A 20706-nucleotide genomic window follows, 5' to 3' on the forward strand; every position below is an offset into this window, starting at 1 on the left:
GATTCACACACACTTCATTACAGTTTTCATAACATCTCTATCTCCAGAATTTTACCACACTGAGCCTCCTGATGTATAATGCAGTGCAATATAGGGCAATTGATTCCAGCCGTAGTAACTCAAACAGGCTTAGTAAGCCAACTAAGCCTGTTTGAGTACCACGCATTGACCTGTTTTCTTCACAGGTCTTACATTTCTTTCTCATAGTACACAAACACTGAAGTAACTGACCAGGGGACACAAACTGCAGCAATAACACTGTTAACTGTGAAACTAAGTCTCCTGTAACCAGAGCAGAGCAAGTGACTTTCAATGATGCGTTACTCTGGAGCGCATAGAAATCTATCACTCCCACTACTACAACTTGCACAGAGAAGCAGTAGATTTTATAAATTGAGTAATCTTTTTAAAGCAATTTTGATTCCGTGTTGAGAATATAAATTTTCCGTCATCAGAAATAATGAATATAACTAGTATATCAATCAGAAAATCTGCGGTAGAAACTAATAGCTAAATTGATAATACGTATAATTTAATATAGTTTTAATCCTGCTGCCGGTCACACAAAATCACGTTATGGGCCGCATGCAGCCCACAGGCCTGCTGTTGGCTACCTATCATCTACATGAAAAGAAAATAACTAGCTTCCAAATCAAGGACTGGTAGGCATGAAATTGAAATAATGGAAAGCAAATGTAAAAAACTGAAAAGCATTTACAAGATGCAGGCTACACAAATGATCATTCACAGATTGAAGACTTCATTAGGTTCATCCAATATTTAGAAATTAAAAGCTTACCAGCAGTAGCGCACTCAGGATTTAATCTTGGGGGATGGTGGGGATGCCTGAGTTGGGTAAATGATTTGAGAATACACACTACGCATCATATACGACCTATGACTGAGCATCTGCAATGATTGCTAATTCATAAGTACCATAGAAATAGAACATACGACACAACATAAATTTTAAAAAAATGAATTTTAATTAGGAAAAGATTTTTGGAAAATTTTCTAGTGTTTTTTTTTTCCCTTTTTCTTTGGGGGGTTGCAGGCCCCTTGGTCCCCATCTGGGTGCACCACTGCTTACCAGTAACACTTCACTAATCATATCATCTCCTTTCTGCATTAAATATATGAGAATTCCATAGACCAGTTAAACAAGAAGCTGTATGGAAACTTATGTTATGCCATAATATCAGGTTTTTTTTATCTCCAAGAAACATATACTTCTGCAGATATAAAAACTTTAACAGATAGATTGATATCCACTTCTTTCTTATTGGAGCTTTGAAAGATGTCTTATTCTCCTCTCCCCTCCTTGAGTATTCTGTAATATACAAAGGGATGCAGAAGGGAGAATCTTAACAACAGACTGGAAATACCATGGATGTGTACTAAGGTATATAAATGTTTATGCTCCATCCAATGGAACAGTTAGACGAAAATTCATCACTTTCCACTTCTGGGGTGTCGTCCTATTTTGTCTAATGTGGGGTTTGCAATGAATTCCAGTCTCACACCTCACAATTTTAGCAAAATGTCGCCAAAGTTTCAGGTCACTGTACACCAACCACACCAGATCCCTCATCTCCTCCAGTTCTTTCTTATATTCTGCATCCCATCTATGCTTCTAAAACTTTAAAACCATATACTTTGCTATGTTGAACTAGCTGCTCCATCCATTCATTCATTCAATCACAAAGTCTTTCAAGTCCACTTGCAAGGCTATTACATCCATTATTCTATTCATAGTTCTTCCCAACTTTGCATCATCTGCAAATAATTGTATATCACCATTCAAGCCCTTCCCAATATCATTAACATACAAATTAACAGCAATGGCCCCAAAACAGACCTCTAGGACAGACTACTAGTGACTTTTCTCTTCTAGGATATCACTCTCCCATACATAACTTGCTGATACCAATCAGACAGTTAATCTCAAATCAAGTGTGCTAATCTACTATACAACCCCATCTGATCCAGTTTAATTATCAGCATGTCATGTGACAATTTAGCAAAATCCAGATATACCACTGCATATGCGTCCTCTTTGTCAAATGCATCTGTTACATTTTATAGTAAATAGATATGATTTTTTATGATTTTTCATTAGCAAACCCATGCTGTCCATCAAAGTTGCTATTGTCGAGTCAATTCTGAATCCTGCCTCTTTAACACAACTCAAAACAAAGAGATTGGTCTGTAATTCGAAGCCTTAGTCTTACCCCCCCCCTTTATGAAGAATAAAAATTTTGCCCTCTTTCCACTCTTTTGGAACTTGGGCAAATACAAGACTCATGTTAGAGAGGTAAGTTAAAGCTGTTCTTAACTCCTTTGAACATTCCCTCAAGATACATGGTGATATACCATCAAGTCACACAAATTATGGACATCACTTTACTCAATTCATCATATACCTCCTCACTTAACCATTAGTGTCATCTCCTCCCTCTCTACAGTGGAGAGGGAGGAGATGACACTTACCATTAGTGTCATCTCCTCCCTCTCCACTGTACTCAAATTCTGCATGATGTTACTTTCACAAAGATGAAATACCTTTAAGAAATGCTCATTTAACACCTCCACTATATCTTTCTCAATTGTTACCATTCAACCATTTTGTCCAACCAGTATCATCCTTCCATAATCTTTCTTTCTTCTTGGTGGCATTGAAGTCTACAAGGTGGTCTGTACCACATTGGGATATAGCTAAAAGACTGGAGTTCAGGCCACTGGTCATAGTGGATCTTGAGGATTCTACTGGCCATGTATGTAAAAAACTCTGTAGGATTTCTTTTGGCCACATTAGCTAACTTAATTATTATTATTATAATACACACGAAAGGTCACAACCAATAAGCAGATTAGTGCTCTGTGTGGGGGGGGGTAAGAGGATAAGAAGAAAGGAGGAATCTGTTCACATTTTGTTTAAACATCTGAAGGTTGAAGGTTCTTTGTGGAAGGCAGAGTGTGTGTGTTTGGGAGGGGGGGGGGGGAGGCTGTCCAAAGAACAGAAGTAGATGGAATGAAAGAAGAGGCAGTGAAGTTGGTTTGGCTGTTTGGCAAGATGGACTGTAAAAGAGTGCTGGTTAGCAGTACCTCTTGTTCTAATGATTTTTGGAGGAAAGTGAAGAAATAACAGTGGCCAATTCGACTGAGCACTGTCCATAAAGGTATGGGAGAAACTGAATGTCTGTGAGAAAGTGATTGAAGTGGTATGCGACAGAGGGATCATTAATTAACCCTGCGGAGGTCGCAGTTGTAAAAATTGCAGCTTAGATCGCGTGTATCTGAGAGATACATTCATTACTAGTATGTGCTAAAATGCAATAAAACTTAAAAAAAAAACTCTGCAAATATAATATATGATGGTTATTAATTTTCAGTTACCATCTAGAAATTATTGAACAAAGAAAAAAAAAAACTAAACTAAACTAATACTATACTGACATCCGAGTTTGCGGTATTTCTCAGATACAATTTACTATCGAATATCACTTTCGCATTCAATTCTATCATTCTCATCATCAGACTCAATTAACATTCGCTGAATCTCTTCAACATCTGATGAATTATCCAATTGATATATTTTTCCAGCCATTTTCAATGGTAAATAAAAAAAAAAACTAAACCAATACTATAGTGACATTGGAGTTCGTGGTATCTCTCAGATACAATTTACTATCAAATATCACACACTTTTACATAAAACGTGTTAAACCAAAACTGACCGCATAAACAGTGTGGAATATCACTTGTAATATATGCATGCACAGCTAGTCATGACCTCCAGGCTATCACCGGATATGTGTAAGAATATTTATATTAAGCAATTTGTATCTATCAGATCAGCCTCTACCTCCACAGGGTTAACTGGATTGCCTTTTCTGAATAAAATCGAGCAATCTTGGAGAGGATTTTGTTGCACCACTCTAAATATGACAAATTTGGGATTGATTTGTATAGTTAGTAGCTGTGAAGGTCAAGTAGTGTCTTGTGCGAAAAAGTACAGTAATTTTTTTGGCAGCTGCAGAAACTAGTTGAAATGTGTTTGTGCCAGGAAAGATCAGAGGTATAGGTCAGTCCAAGAAGGGAACTCTGATGGTGTTTGGATATCTGGTTTTTTTTTTTTTTTTTTTTTTTTTTAAAGGTAAGGGGAAGGGATGCAAGCTCTTTCTTGTGAGAGATCTGACAGTATTGAATTTTGGTGGCATTGAGGTCTACAGGGTTGTCTGTATCACATTGGGATATAGCTAAAAGACTGAAGTTAAGACCACTGGTCATAGTGGATCCTGAGAATTCTAATACTTGAGCACTATAAAGTTTGTCAAATGAAAAGGAGGAGGAATGTAGTGAACTGTCAATGGCAAAGCTATGGATAGGATTGGAAGTCTGTGAGAGCAGATTCATTCATATATAAGAGGAAGAGAGTGGGAAAAAGAATGGAATCATGGGGTATTCCTGTACTGGTGGAGAAATCCGAGGAGAGGAAACCATTCACTATAACAAAGTGATTGACTAGTGAGAAAGTTAGTGATCCTGTTGCAGAGTGTGAAAGACAGACCATAGGACTGCATTTTTCCAAGTTTGCCAAACCCAATCAAATGCCTTTGAGATGTCAAGAGCAAAATTTTTCCACTGCTTGAGTCCAGAGGCGAGTAGTGAAAACTAAAAGATCAGCTGTAGATCACAAGTGACAAAATCCGTACTGTTGGTCACTGATTAGTTGATAAGTCTCTAGATGGTTCAAGAGTTGGTTGTTCATGACCTTCTCCATTACTTTGGACAGAAAAGAAGTGAAAGCAATTGGTCAGTAATTTATTGGTTAACTTTTATCACCTTTCCTCGGGATGGGCTAGATATGGGTCTGTTTCCATGTTGTATGGTAGATACCAACTGAACAGGCGATACAGAACAGGGGTTGGTTCTGGGGCAGAAGTTATTAACACATGAAGTTTTTAAGTGGTGCAGAAGTTTTTAATAGGTGGTGGGATACCATCAGGACCAGATGCCTTGTTTGTTAAGGATTCTTCGAATTTCTTTCTCATGGAAGACTATAGGTGACATGGAGAGAGCAGTTCTTGGTGGAGTGAAGGGAACTTTGACCAGCTCATCAGTGCAGGAATTGGAAAAGAAGAATGATTCCAGTAAATTGGCACTGGAATCATTCTTTTGATTGGAGGGTGTTGGCAAATTGGAGGGTGTTGTCAGGTATTATTATAGGAAGTTTGATGATCTGTGATAGGTCATTGCTAATGACAAACATCTTATCAACCCTGCCTGCTTGAATAGTGAAACTGGAGAAGGGAAGCCAACATGAGTTGTGGATGTTGAAATCCACAAGAAGGATGACCTCACCATTAGGTTATTTCAACTGTAGAAAATTGAGCTTTAGAGAGATAGGTGAGGAGGTCAGAGTGGTTAATGGAGTTTGGCAAGTGATAGAGAGAACATATGAAAAGGGCAGGTTGGCTTGGTAGAGAAATTTTGAGCAAAAGCAGATCAAACAGGAGGAATTCGAGGTTTTGCAATCTCTGGCATGGTATGTCAGTTCTGCCCCCTTCTGGCAGAAAGAATTGTGTAATGTGTAGTTTGGCATCTCATATGGCACTTTTGCTACCTTTACCAAGCGAGTTACCTTTCTTGCTTGCTCTTTGTACTCCTCATGCAACTGACTATTTCCACCACTCATGCTGTGCTGCTTCCATAGTGCCTTGTTCTTCTTCCGAACTACATGCTTCACCTCTTTATTCACCCATTTCACACCCACCTTATTTGACCTCCTGACCTCAGGAATGCATCCAGATATTGTCTTTGGCAAACAGTTTCGAAACAGGTATAAAGAAGCACTGATCTCCTTTTCATACAATTCTTCATTCTATGATATAGTTGCAAGCTGTCTCCTCAGATTCTTGTAATCACCAGCCATATAGTTCCACACACACACATTATATATATATATCTTTCTCACAGAAGTCCTCATATGGCTGGCCACCACTCAAGTAATTACTTCATGGTTCACTTTCACCAACTGGGAAGAGAGAGATTTAACATCCAATTTCCAATAACATCCTCTGATGATATAGTCAAATCTGAGACCTTTGATTCCTGTGTGCCCTTTGTTGTGCCACTGCCTAAGGTTGTTGTCCCTCAAACTCAAGAAATTCATTCTCTTTGCCCTCAGATACCTTTCAAACAGGGAAAATTTTATTCTCAGAAACAGAGCTTGGAAAAATTTTGAACATATAGAAATAACTTGTTCTCAAATTCCTAGTTTAGAAAGAAAATGAAAGCAGACTTCATTTAAAGAAGATAAAAAAAGACAATGTAATAAGCATGGGAATAAGTAATAAGAATAAACCTGTTCCTCAGATCATAACAAACACCTGTGGTAAATTAGAAACAGACTTGGCTTTTCATCAGAAAAAAGAACATTTGACAACTTTTTCAATTTATATTTCTTAGAGGAAATCTCTAATCTCCAGCTAAACCCCTAATCAATCTTACCCACCTAGAGCACATAGTACAGCAGTAGATCAAGAATGAGATAAGCCTGGAATCATGCTAAGGAGATCAAAACATCATTTTATACAATCTCAGGACTCCTGTGACCAAATCTGTACCATTGTGATGGTTAACTAAAATTCCAATAGTCCTCAAAAAATTTCCAAATGGTAGCAAAGTGAAGCCATCATGCACTCAGCCACTGTGTGACAATTGCAAAGACAAAGTTATATTATGGATAACTTTTAAATGATAAAATTTTTTTAATTTTCATCCAGGTATCAATTTAATATGAATGAATTAGAATACATGTATAGGCAAACATAATAGAAAATTATGTTTGCCTGTGATTAGCAAACATAATTTTGGGTTAGCAAAGAACAGTACAGTCTGAAACACGTTTTTATTACAACAATGCAAAAAATTAATAAATAAAAAAATTTAAATTGAAACATCAATTGTGCTGTGCTAATTTATGCTAATTCACAATTCACCTAATGTTTGCAACATTTTATTTTGTTATCTTTCCTTGTCTTGTATTCCAATTCATTCCTAGTGAAAATGGCTTTGATACTTGGGAAAAAAAAAAATGTATAAGCAATTTTTATTACGTAGATGTACCTGTGATTTTTCACAAACCTCTATTTAACATCCCTATTATTAACTGCATAAAGAATATAACAGTAGATAGTGAAAGGAGCTTAGTGTATAAATACAGATGGGATTTTTTATTTATTTATTTATATTTTTTTTGTACAGAGTTTGATAAGGTAATATATATAAACTGTAATATAAACTGTTTGATATATTACAAAGAATAAATATACCTAATATTTTACTACATGCAATATTGAATATTATTATTATGGGCGACTACAAGGAGTCCTTAGACTCATCGAGGGAGGCCCTAAATATCATGTCCATCACAACTATTCGACATTCACACAGTATCTATCATACTTTGCCTCAAACTCATTCACTGTCATAGCACCCACAACAGACTCTGGAAGCTTATTCCACTCATTCACCACTCTTAAAGGTAAAAAACCAAGCTCTAACACCCTTACTAACCACCCTCTTGCCCAGCTTCCATGGATGTCCCCTAGTCCTCCTACCACCAATCCTGTTCTCAAAAATTTCCTCTGAATTAATCCTATAGAAACCCTTCAGCAATTTGAAAGTTACCCTTCAGCAATAGAAACCCTTCAGAAATTTGAAATATACATAAAGATAATGAAATAAAAATAAAAGAAACGTTGTCTATGACAGGGATGCACTCTGTCTCCAACACTTATCAATATTTACGTTAATCAAATATTAATACAAGTGGAACACCTTAAACAACCAAGGTATAGAAATTTCCCGGAATAAAATAAATACGCTATTATTTGCAGATGATCAGGTAATAATATCAGATAAGGAAGACAATTTACAAAGAGTAATATATAATTTAAACATTATAGTAGAACAGTTTGGAATGAAAATTTCCATAGACAAGACTAAAATGATGGCATTTTGTAGATAAACTCCAGTTAGAAGCAAAATAGTTATTAATAATAAAATAATAGAACAGATAAGTACTTTCAGTTATTTTGGATGTGAAATATCATATGAAGGAGAAAAAGACATAAAATTAAAAACTTCAAAATTTTTACAGATTATAGGCCTGATAAATAGAACACTCAACTCAAATATAGTACAAAAAGAAACATGCTTGAAAATATACAATACTTTAGCAGTGATTACATTATTATATGGCAGTGAAATCTGGGCAATAAACAAAGAATAAAAACAAGTGAAATGAGATTTATGAGAAGAACTGCAAAATATACATTATTAGATCAAAAAAGGAAAACATTTTAAAAGAACTAAAAACAAAATTAATAGAAGAAAAACTAAACTAAACAAAAGGAATTGAACACGTAAACTGAATGGCCAACACCCGATATCCTAAACAAATACTAAAATATAAGCCAACTGGAAAGAGAAGGCAGGGTAGACCTCAAAAAAGGATATTGGATGAATAATGAGACTGGAACAGACCAATATGGTCTATACCCGTAATTAGTATTATCATGATGAGTTTGGTAAGGTTTAGATTTATGGATGTATTTAAAGGTAAAGGACTGGAAAATAGAGGAAAATGAAATCCAGTATTTCATTTATTACAACCACTGCAACCTATACTAGAAAGCAACAGGATGTGTCACTTTCTAAGCAAGTAAGAAATATATTATTTACGTGGAAAATAACAAACAGCAAATTCACTGATAATAGCAATGAGCAAACTAATAATGAATAAATTGAAAGTTATCACCAGCAGCAAACAGAGTGAACAATAAGCCTTATGAAAGTTGTCTCATAATAATATGGTGATCTTGCAATTGTCTGACCTTCATATAAACAAACCTTTACTCATCCAACCTACAATTCATTTTTGAAATTATGGATTCTACAACCGTGTTAAGATAACTCTTTTTATTATCCCAACGTTTCGATCTTCATATGAAGGTCATCATCTGGAGCATACATAAATATACAAGACAAGCTGCATTACATTTCAAACCGTAAGCTAGAGAAACAATGATTTCATCACATGCTACTCACAGGCATGACCTCCCTCTAGTGAAAAAAAAAAAAAAAAAAAAAAAACATCAAGCTATATTTAATTTATGAGATTACATGAATAAACATTCTTGCTTACAAGATGGTTTTCCTACCAGTAATAGCGATGTCCTATTTCTATTATTATAGTTGTTATTTTTGATTTAAAAAATAAAAAAAAAAATTATTTATAAATTAAACATGAATAAACATTCTTTCTTATAGATTTTTTCTTTAACAGTGATGTCCTATTTCTTTAGTATTGAAGTTATTTTAGATTTAGGATCCTGGATTTTCTACAGTCCTGTTTATAGTTGTTCTTAGGAAGGATTTGTGGGACGAATATATGCCTTTCATATGTATGGGATTTTTAGACCATCATTATTATTTAGATTGGGGGTGGTTGATAACAATCTCACAAGCTGACTTAAATTTGCATTCATACCATGTTTTGGTGTGATGTAGACAACTAGTGCTTTTCCAGTCAATTCTATGTAAGGTGTTCAGGGCATGATCAGAAAGGCCAGCTTCACCATAATTATTATATTTGATGTGTCGTTTATGTTCTTTTTGTCTGATCAGAATTGTGCATCCTGTTTCTCCTATGTATGGTATGTTGCAGGTGCAGTAAATATGGTATACTCCAGGGTGGGCCAGCGGACGGAGTGGGTCTTTGGATGAGTTGAGTAAGCTTTTTAATTTTGCAGGAGGTTTAAAGGTGGCTTTGAGGTTATATTTTTGTAGTACTCTGTTTATTTTGTCTGATATCCCTTTAATGTAGGGAATAGATATTGTAGTCTGGTTTTTCTTTGTTTTTTATTGAGGTCTTGTAGAGAATTTTGTTAATAGTGTTTTGGCTGTATCCATTTTTTTTTTGAAAAGTATTGCTGATCACTTTAAATTCGTTTTTCAGAGCCTGTTCATTGGAGCAGATCTTCAAGAGCCCTGTTTTTTAGGGTATTGATGACACCTAGTTTTTGTGTTGGGTGGTGGTAGGAGTTTGTGTATATATATATATTGGCCAGTATGTGTCGGTTTCCTGTAAACAGTGAAGGAAAGATTTCCGAGGGAAGACATGTGACAAGTGTATCTAGAAAAGGCAGTGTGTTATGTTTTTCAATCTCAATTGTGAACTGTATGCATTTGTGTTGCTTGTTTAGGTGACTAAGGAATGTGTCTAGCGGCCATGAGACCAGATCGCGAAAACATCGTCAACGTATCTAAGCCAGACTTTGGGTTTTAAAGGGGAGGAACCTAGAGCAAGTTGTTCAAAATGTTCCATATAAAAGTTAGCAATCGGGAGGGGGCATAATGGCAAGCCCATGGCTGTGCCTTCTTTCTGTAGGTAGAAAGCATTTTGCCATACAAAATAACCAGAACATAATACATGTGCAAAGAGCTTCATCATATCTGGAGGAAATTTGTTCTGTAAAAGAAGAACTGTGTTATTGATTGGGACATTCGTAAAGAGGGCAGAGACGTCAAAACTGACTAATAGATCATCTTTTTCTAATGTAATGTCTTTGATGATGTTTATGAAGTATTGTGTGTTTTTGATATAGGAGGGGGGGGGGAATGACCTAACAACTCCTTGAGTACTGCTGCTAATTTTTTGGCTAAGTAATAAGTCGGGCTATCAATACCTTCGATTATAGACCTTACGGTGTGTTTTCTTTGTGCATTTTAGGTAGCCCGTAAATTCTCGGGGAACGAGCATAGTGTGAAAATAGATTTTTGACTGTATCTTTGGGCATGTGGTAATTGACTTAAGTCAATTCTCTGTTTTCTTTTTTATTCTATTAGTTGGATTATAGTTCACTAATTGATATGTGTTATTGTCCGAGACCACAGATTCATTTTTTCCACATACGTGGTTCGGTTTAGGATAACGGTGGCACTTCCTTTATCTGCTCTGGTTATAAAGATGTTTGGATTTGACTTTAGTGATTTTATCGCTGTTAATTCGTGTTGAGTTAGGTTGCTTGTTATTGTTTTGTTATGATTTAAAAGGTTGGCGGTTTCTAAACGTATTTTTTCTGCTATGTTATTTGGGATGAATCTTAGGCCTCTTTCAATATTACAAATAAATTCAAGTTTGTTTATTGATTTGGGTGCTATGGCATAATTTAAACCTTTGTTAAATATCGAGATTTCGTCTTTGTTTAAAGCGTGGTTGGATAGGTTCACTATATTACTGTTACCTGTAGGTGATTGGTGGCTCCTGTTGTTTCTTGCTTCTGGTTGGCTGTGATTGTTCATTGTGGAGAAATTTGAATATGGCGGCTGGTTCTTTCAATCTTTTAGTCTTTGGAAGTTGGAAATTAGATTTTCTTTCTTCGTTTGGAAGATGTGGTTCGCCATGTTGTCAGTAATCTTTTCCAGGATCATCCAGATATCTGCATTTACATAGCTTGAAAGTTCCATTTTTTCCTTTTGTAGCTGGTTTTGTGTAGCGGCTAAGTTCTTTCTGGAAGCTTGGATTTGTTCTCTGAGAAGTTCTTTCTCCATGCGGAAATATATTCATTGCACTTTTTACTGAGGTGAATTTCCTTTTTAGCTTGATGCAATTAGGAATGATATTGCTGTTCCTACACCATTTTAAAAAAGCCTGTTGAACACCTTGCCCTGAACATCTTACATAGAATTGACTGGAAAAGCACTAGTTGTCTACATCACACTAAAACATGGTATGAATGCAAATTTAAGTCAGCTTGTGAGATTGTTATCAACCACTCCAATCTAAACAATAATGATGGTCTAAAAATCCCATACATATGGAAGGCATATATTCGTCCCATGAATCCTTCCTCTCTAAGAACAACTATAAACAAGACTGTAGAAAATCCAGGATCCTAAATCTAAAATAACTTTAATAGTAAAAAAATAGGACATCACTGTTAAAGAAAAAATCTATAAGAAAGAATGTTTATTCATGTTTAATTTATAAATAATTTTTTATTTTATTTATTTTTTTTTAAATCAAAAATAACAATTATAATAATAGAAATAGGACATCACTATTACTGGAAGGAAAACCATCTGTAAGCAAGAATGTTTATTTATGTAATCTCATAAATTAAATATAGCTTGATGTTTTTTTTTTTTTCACTAGAGGGAGGTCATGCCAGTGAGTAGCATGTGATCAAATCATTGTTTCTCTAGCTTATGGTTTGAAATGTAACACAGCTTTACTTGTATATTTATGTATGCTCCAGATGATGATCTTGATATGAAGATCGAAACGTCGGGATAATAAAAAAGAGTTATTTTAGCACGGTTGTAGAATCCATAATTTCAAAAATGAATGCTGATCACCATGTAACACTAAAAGAAAGGATTCAACCTTCAAATGCTTTAGTGCACCATGTAACTGTGGCTTCAGTTAACCATACTATCAATTATCTGACCAGCAAATTGCTATCCCATTCTGATTGGATAACAGAGATTACTATAGTAATAAATTAATGTGAGGGTATACAAATTTTATGAAAATATTAAAAACTTCCTTGTGTGCAAAACATTCAAATTTCACTTGAAATCATATTTAGAAATTATTCCAAAATTGCATTCAAAGAATCTCACATTAACTTACTTTATATTGATTTTGTTCAGTTGTACCATTATTTTCTTCATCACTCTGTGCAAGCTGAACCAATCCAGGCATTAGTTTTGGTTTCTTACTTCCTGTTTTACCAGTATCATGAACTGTTTCATCTGGAAACACAACTTTTATCAGTCCTGCTTTCACAAACTCATCAACAGACTTGACATGTTTAAATCTACTCTTTTTAACTTTATGTCCTGAAGAAGACTGAGTAACATTTTTTGATTTTTTGCTTTTTGAACATTTTTCTTGATTTTGATTTATTACAACAGATGGAAACTGATCTAAACAAGAACCTGTAAATGTAAAAAACAAATCAAAATTATCTCAATATTAATTGCAGAAACATGAAATTATTATTTAAAAAAGATGACATTTTGAGAAAGATTTATTCTATGGAAAATGATCAGCTACAACTTATCATTAACACTACATATAATAACACTAATAGACAATACATATGAAGAAGCCTTAAACATTTTGTCTAAATCTAGAAATCCAGTTGTTGTCTTGTCCTTTGAAGAGTCTTAAATATTTCCATGTGCTCCTTGAACTGCTTTGGTTATGTCGATGATTTTGTTCATACAGAGCTGTTGTTCAGGATTAAGGTCTATTGCTTGCAAGGCTGCTGTAATTGCTGGACAGGTAAAAATGTGAGTGGACGGTGAGTTCAGTATTAGGGTTATTGCAGTTTCTATATGATCTCGTATCATCTGTATTGGTCTTCATTCCTCTGCAATATACTGTTCAGAGTCTTGCTATTGTGGTAGAGGTCTTTCTGTCAACATTGATTTTGGGAATTTGATGTTGTAGCCCTGATTTCAATGGAATTAGTTTAGATTTTGCTAGTGCATTAGCATCATCAACAGCTATAATGTCAGTTTCTTGGTTGAGTCCTCTGACCTCTTTTTCTAATTTATTAACTGCTTCATTGTAATCAATGCCTATGAGCAGGAATCCAATGTAGAATGCAACTTTTTTTTCCCAAACACTTAGTTGGTTTAAGAGTATATGGATGTCTTGTGTGAGCTTGATATTGCCATTTTTGATTGTCTCTATAGCTGAGATGATGATAATTTTAAGTAAGCTTCTAGTGCTTTATTTATTGCATAAAGTTCTCTGTTAAAATTGGAAGCAATTCTCCCAGATCCAACTTTTATTGATAGTTTCTCACCTTTCGGGAGTAGAAGGAGAGCACCAGTGCCTCCATTAATCTTATTGGTGTCTGACAATCCATCAGTATAACAAATAATCTGTTTGGAAGACGAAAGAAGGGAGGCTAATAGTATTTAGGCCTTTTTCTTTGAGCATTTCTTTTGATTCTTTTTTTGTACAGAGTTTGGTAAGGTTTAGATTTATGGAGGTATTTGAAGGTAAAGGAATGGAAAATAGAGGAAAATGAAATCCAGTATTTCATTTATTACAACTACTGCAACCTAGACTTTCCCATCACTTTTTTGCTGTCCACGTTTGCTTAACATTGGGTCTTAGTACTTCTCTGAGAGAAAGTGAAGAATCAATAATTATTCAAATGCTTGCAGGTGTTTCTAAATCTGCAAAATCCATAGTTATTCAACTGATTTTCATATTAATTCAGAAGTAACAAAATTGTCAAGAAACTGCTGGGCTGGAGTATTTAGAATTATCATGAAGGTAATGAAGGCCATATCAAAACCACTAACGTTTCTGTAAGAGGGAAAAACCTATGACTTCCATCTGAGACTGCCAACTTAACTAAGTCTTCATTGCAAAAGAACCAGATAAAGTTCCATGCATCCTTGTAGGAGTTCATTTTAGCTCAATGCTAAAGAAAATCTAAAACCACTTACTCTGTATTCTCTGCTATCATCATTGGTAATCACAAAGAAGCATCACCCTAAATCTATGTGGAAGATAACTGTGCATGTTCTTCTTGTAAGGTGCAAATGTTAGTGCACTATATCAGGAAGATTGAAGCAGATCCCAGTTCTGCTTCAATCTTCCTCTTCTGCCATTCCAGCCATTAAAATATAGAATGCTTTCTTCTGCCCAGCTAGTTCTTGAGGTCCTCTTGGCCTTAAGTTTAGTCTGAAACTTCCCCTTGACTCTACTAGTATACAATACCCTATCGTACCACACTTAATATCATGGGAAAGTGCAAGTCTCTTTACAACAATCCATAAGAAACATCTACTATTGCCTCTCATTTACCCATGGTCAAAAAGAGTGATTGGGAAGAACATGAAAACTGGACATTATTATTATTAAACAATAACTAATATGTAGTAAGTTCATGACACTATATGAAGCTCTTTCTACAGAAAGTGCTTCATATAAACATCTTATGAATGATTTCCCAATCTACTCCATCAAAATGTTTTCTTCTATGATTATTCCTATGGTCTGTTTATGGATCTTGATGTCAAATAATTACAGATATTCTACATTCAGTTTCACCACTACTGATAAGACAGAATTTATATGCTGTATTTAATTTATGAAATGGTTTACACTAAAGAAAAAAAAAAAAATCTGAAGTACTGTATTCTATTTATGCTTAACTGAATATGAAATTTAGCACAATAAATAACTTCGATCCCATCCCAGAAGTAGAAAACTATAGCATATTCTCATGTCATTTTCATATCTTGAGTTAGACAATCCATAAACTCCACTCTACAGCCCATACAAGAACTTTTCAGCTATGTCAGCATTCCAATAAGCCAGATGATGGTCTTATACTAGGTGAAGAAAATCATCTATTACCTAACGACCTCCCCAAACATTCATGCCACAGTGGAATTTGAACTTGTTAGTCGGAAAGCAAGAGGAAATGCTGTCACTCACAGCCAACCAGGATGAGTAAGTACATTATTTATGGATTAAATTTACTTACAGTAATAATTTTAAGAATAAATTAATTGAAATCAATTATAATTATTCTTGGGAGGGGCAGGGATTTAATGTGAAGAGGAGCATCTTAAAACTGAAGATATCCAATAACTGCCATTTCAAAACATCACCAGGTTTAAATCCAATCAAACAAGTGTGGGATACATTGCACACTTGTTCAACAGCCACCACTGCTACCTCGGTCACTTGGTCAGCTGAAGTCTGCACCAGAACAGACTTCAGCCTCCACAGAATCTTATAGATGCCCATGTATAGAGCACAGTCTATCATTGTCAGGCCTCTTCAACCATTAGAAAGGTGTGTGTGGGGGGTCATATGCTGCACTGATGTTATGTGTCTGTATTTTCGAGAATACTGTGTTGACTTCTGTAATGTGATTTTTGGTAATTTTTATATTTCCCTATGTACCGTACCTCACACACATGTCCAATGATTCTTGCTGTCTCCTCATTTCATTGTTATTGTATTGTACTGCACCATACCAAATTTTATCCTGCTTCATCACAAACTGCATGAGTTACACCTCGGTTTTTAAGCGTTTTGTTAATTTTGCCAAGCACTGTACATCAGGGATTTTACTCTATAATTTATAATAAAATCACTGCTTAAAATTATTCTATGAAATGAAAAAGTTTACATATCCCACCTGTTTTTTTCCCATATGTGTTAGGCTTCTTAGAAACTAATTAGTGCTCTAATAAGGCAGTTAATCCTATGTGCATATAGTGTGGTATGTTTGTCAACTGTATGTTATTCTGGCCAGTTTGCCCATCTTGCAGGATGAAAACGTCCACTACTCCTACACGAGACCTGCTAACTCTCCATTGAATGAAAAGTCCTTATAAAATAAAATTCATCTCCTAGACAAGATTTGACACAATTCTTCCCTGCTAAAGGGAAATCATCATCAAATCAGCAACGGTGGTTTTATGCATGTCTCAAACAGTAAATTGATTTCTCCAAGCTGGTGATACACAGTACAATCAGATACATGTCAAGAATTCTAAGGATTATCCAAACATATAATGAAAATATATTCCTATTATAACAAACAGACACGTGCAGTAATAAGCCTAATACAAAGACTTCTCCTCATAGGGACACCATGCTCTGGATTAGAGAATGTATCTTTTCACTTGAATACGAAGTAAATTATATTCTTAAATAGAGTACTGACAACACTAAGAAAAGATTAAAAACTAATTTTAATGCTTCAAATATTTCATCTCAGTCACTGAGACATCTTGAGGGAGTACAAAATAACACTTGCAAAACACACACAGAAAAGAGAGAGAGAGAGAACACAATACTCAATGAAATGTGGCTATGACTAAAATTCTATCTAGGTGGTTGTGCCCTCTATGGGTGGTTGTAGGTAGCCTAGGATTAAATTGGGACCTCTGGCAATTAATGTTTCCAAAATTTTGGGAAGTTTTTGCACCTATATTTGTTTAAATTCAGTTGATTTCTGAGTGGTGCTGCAAATTCCAAAAACAGTCTCTTTTTTTTAAATTTACTGTGATGGAGCATAATAGTTTTCTTCCAGAAAATCCTGCGAGTTGTATCCAACACATGGTCAGGCACCATAATCGTGATTGCAGATGTAAGTTTTGTGTTCATCTAAACAGATGGTGCTGATTTATCTATCTGTCCAAAGTATGCCAACTTGCAGGAACACAGTAACTTATATACTCCAGGTACTGAGGGGGAGGGAGCTGATCTTTGGTAGGACAGATAACAGTAGCACGTTTCCAGCGGGGCTAACAAGCTGTGTGGAGGTTATACTGTTTTAAAGACCTAACTATTTTTCCCGATGTACCCCAGATGTAGGGGTACATCGGGATACAGATGTACATTTCTGAAATCCTTCCTAGGCTGCCTACAAATGGCCATAGATGGCACACTACCTAGATAGGACTTTAGAGTCATAGCCACGTTTCAATGAGTACTGTGTTGTCCTTGTGTGCATGTGTTACCAGTGTTTTTTGTACTCCCTGAAGATATCTTTCGTCTGTAAGTGACAGACAAAATATTTGAAGCATTAAAATTAGGTTTTAATCCTGTCAATACTCCATTCAACAACCAATATGATCTCCTCCCAGCACTTAAGCCTTAACACATGGATATTCTTATTTAATTCTTTATCCAAGTGTAAACAACTTTTTTTTTTACTTACACTTCACAAAAATTCATTTTGTAACTCATGTAAAAAAAACTTCTACAACTTTCTTTAATCCAGAGTATTTTAATACTATGTTGATACACCTTTCTGCTATTTGTATATGGGAAATATGACTTCTGCATTAATTCAAACTTTGATATCTTTCTGGGTCTGCCTCCCACTGATGAGACCTCAAAGACTGAAACCAGTCTGGATAGTAACTCTTCACCTAATGCTTAGCCATATACACATTTTAACAGGAAGTATCCTTTGCATTATGGAATACTGAAGCAACTAATGTGAAGCTTAGTCATGAAGATACTTCACATACAAACTTTGTTTGATTACACTCGAGCAAAGGATTAAACAAAAATAAAATTTTACTAAGGAATACTATGCATTTAGCTATTGATAACATCTGCTTATCATAACTTGAAAGGAAACCATAAACTTTATCCACCACCAAAGAAAACCAGTATGTTTCTTTCAAAACCTTAAAATCAACTAATAAAAGGTGAACATATAGGCATTTCAGAGTTTGTGTCACCTATTAAATTAGATTATCTTCAATGCCACACGCAGAAGGTGTAATTTCATAGAGCTAATTTCAAAAATTTACTTTAGCTTTTATTTAAATTAAAAGCGTGATACAGTAATAGAAAGCTGTAGGGATTGAAACCTCAGGTCTGGTTTCAATCAAACTAAATACATAAAATGAAAAAACAGAAATTGCTCAGAAAAATAACAATAAATAATAATGATTTCAGAGAGGGCAAAGAAACAGAATAGGAGGAGTTTTACTAATGACAGCAGAAGAATTGAACCTTAAAAGAATAAAGTATGTCAGGAGGACAGGGATGCAAAGGGCAGTTCATTTAAGGCAATTCTGTGTGAAATAGAAGCCAACAGGATGCAGTATATAGTTGGTTGCTGCTATAGGCTAAAGGATATAACAGAGAATGTAAACAGCATGGATTAGCAAATTTGCATGATCAGTGCAGGCTGAGCAATTATAATGGGGGGAGAGGGACTTCAACTATGGAGACACAGAATGAAAGGAGGAAATGTCACAGGGAGGGAAGAAAATAGAATTTATACAGCTGCTAAGAGACCTGAGACAATGTGTAACAGAGAAGACAAAAGGTTCGAGAAAGTGCTGTATCTGGTCATAGCATTTGTTAGCAGTAACCAATGAGCCATACTGCCTCGACTTGGGGAAAGCAATCATATAGTCTTGAGAGAATCATATAGTCATGAGAGATTGCCAGATGTGCAGAATTTTCTATTAAGAAGGAACATGTGTGGAATTACAATCCTATACATCTATTCTTCAATCATTCAATGTGACATTAAGTGATGGAAGAATACAGGAAAATGAACTGGAGGTGCTTCCAATATTGCAGAACCTTAATGCAAACGTAGCTAGGGGATTAGGCATATCAGCACTTGTCTTATAAGAATGTGCAAGAGAATTGGCACCTCCTCTGATCATGCTGTTTAATTTGAACCTCAGTCCTGGAAAGATGCTAAGGAAGTGAAAGTAGAACAAAATAGTTCCACTGCATAAAGGAGGCTCCAATACAGAAGTTGCAAACCATAGGTCAATCAGTATCAAAGGAGTAGTGATTATGGTATTGCAGATATTAGTAAAAGATAGAATTCAAAAGTGGATGGACAAGAAAATGATACTTTATAAGTATAATAAAGTGACAATGATGTGAATGAAGAAAAATGGCCACTGTGATACTGTTGGACTTTGTGAAGAGATTTGATAGGATTATGCAAGTTCCATATGGAACTCCACTGCATAAATTGGAGCAAATTGGGATAGATAAGAAGTTGATCATTTGGATAAGAGGGTGGGTGATCAAAAGACATTGAAGAGTGGTGCATCAGGTAGAGGGAATGAGTCTGGTAGAAGGCAACTAGTAGTGTACTGAAGGGCTCAACTTGGTCCTCTGCTGTTTAATTTATACATCAGTGATATAGGAAATGATTTAAGAGAAAATATTCAGTTTGCTGATGATGCAAAGCTGGAAAGACCAATAGTGACTGTAGATTATGTAGGTGATAAATGTGGCCAAGTGTAAGGTCACTTCAGGATGAGGAGATCACTGTATATTATATCAATTGGAACTGAACTGCAGGAAATTGATGAGGACAGGGATTTGGGGATTACTGTAGACAGGAAATTGAAGTTTAGAGGACATACTGAAGGTGACCAAAATAGCACATTACGTTACTGTTTTGGCCACCTTTCAGATTATATGGCTGTTGAACACACTCTCAAGCAGAAATAAAGTGGCTATTATTCTCCTTTATTAGGCTCTACATCAGGACTACTGTATCTTGTTCCCTGGATTCCATGGAAGTGGAGAGGATCCAGAGGAGAGGGACCAAGATTGTGGCAGGTCTATGAAATGTTCCTTATGAGAACAGACTGAAGATCTGGACTTAAAAAATTACCTGATAGGCAAATAAGAAGGAACTTAACTCATAGCAGCATATAAATCATTAATAGAGTTTTATAGAATTGACACAGAAGACCTATTTTAATACATGACTCAGAATGGGAGAAAACAAAAGGGTTTTCCCAGTTACAGTTTCCAGGGATCTATAGAACAGTGTAATTAGCAAGGGTATTAGGAGATTTTGTGCTTGAAGGGTGGTGAATGGCTTGCCAGAGATGGTTGTGAGTACTTCATCAGTGAATGAGTTCAAGGAGCTATAGGTTTTCCGTAAACGATGGTTAGAGTGGGTCCAACAATGAGTCAGACTCCTTCCATCTAATAGACAAGCTGAGGTGTTGGACATTATTCATAACGTATTTTAACAGTATTACAACACCAAATGAACTAAATTATAAAATTAAGTTTATTAACAAGCTTATATCTTGTATCTTTTCACTCAATTTCAAACCAGCATCTTCAGAACA

The 20706-nt window shown here is 35.4% G+C and overlaps 1 protein-coding gene across 6 annotated transcripts in view; it reads right to left on the minus strand.

Annotated features, from left to right (window-relative positions):
- Window positions 1-20706, minus strand: part of LOC150105413 (uncharacterized) — a 362599-nt gene that overhangs the window by 53953 nt on the left and 287940 nt on the right. For all 6 annotated transcript variants that reach the window (XM_090394785.1, XM_090394784.1, XM_090394783.1 and 3 more), the window contains one exon: window positions 12707-13014. In XM_090394785.1, coding sequence (XP_090250911.1) covers window positions 12707-12778 — 72 coding nt within the window. In that variant the 5' untranslated portion in view covers window positions 12779-13014. The remainder of the gene's footprint in view (window positions 1-12706; window positions 13015-20706) is intronic.

This window comes from Typopeltis vanoorti, chromosome 6, assembly GCF_054136105.1.
Source record: "Typopeltis vanoorti isolate ZY-2024b chromosome 6, IOZ_Tvanoo_1.0, whole genome shotgun sequence".
NCBI lineage: Eukaryota > Metazoa > Arthropoda > Arachnida > Uropygi > Thelyphonidae > Typopeltis > Typopeltis vanoorti.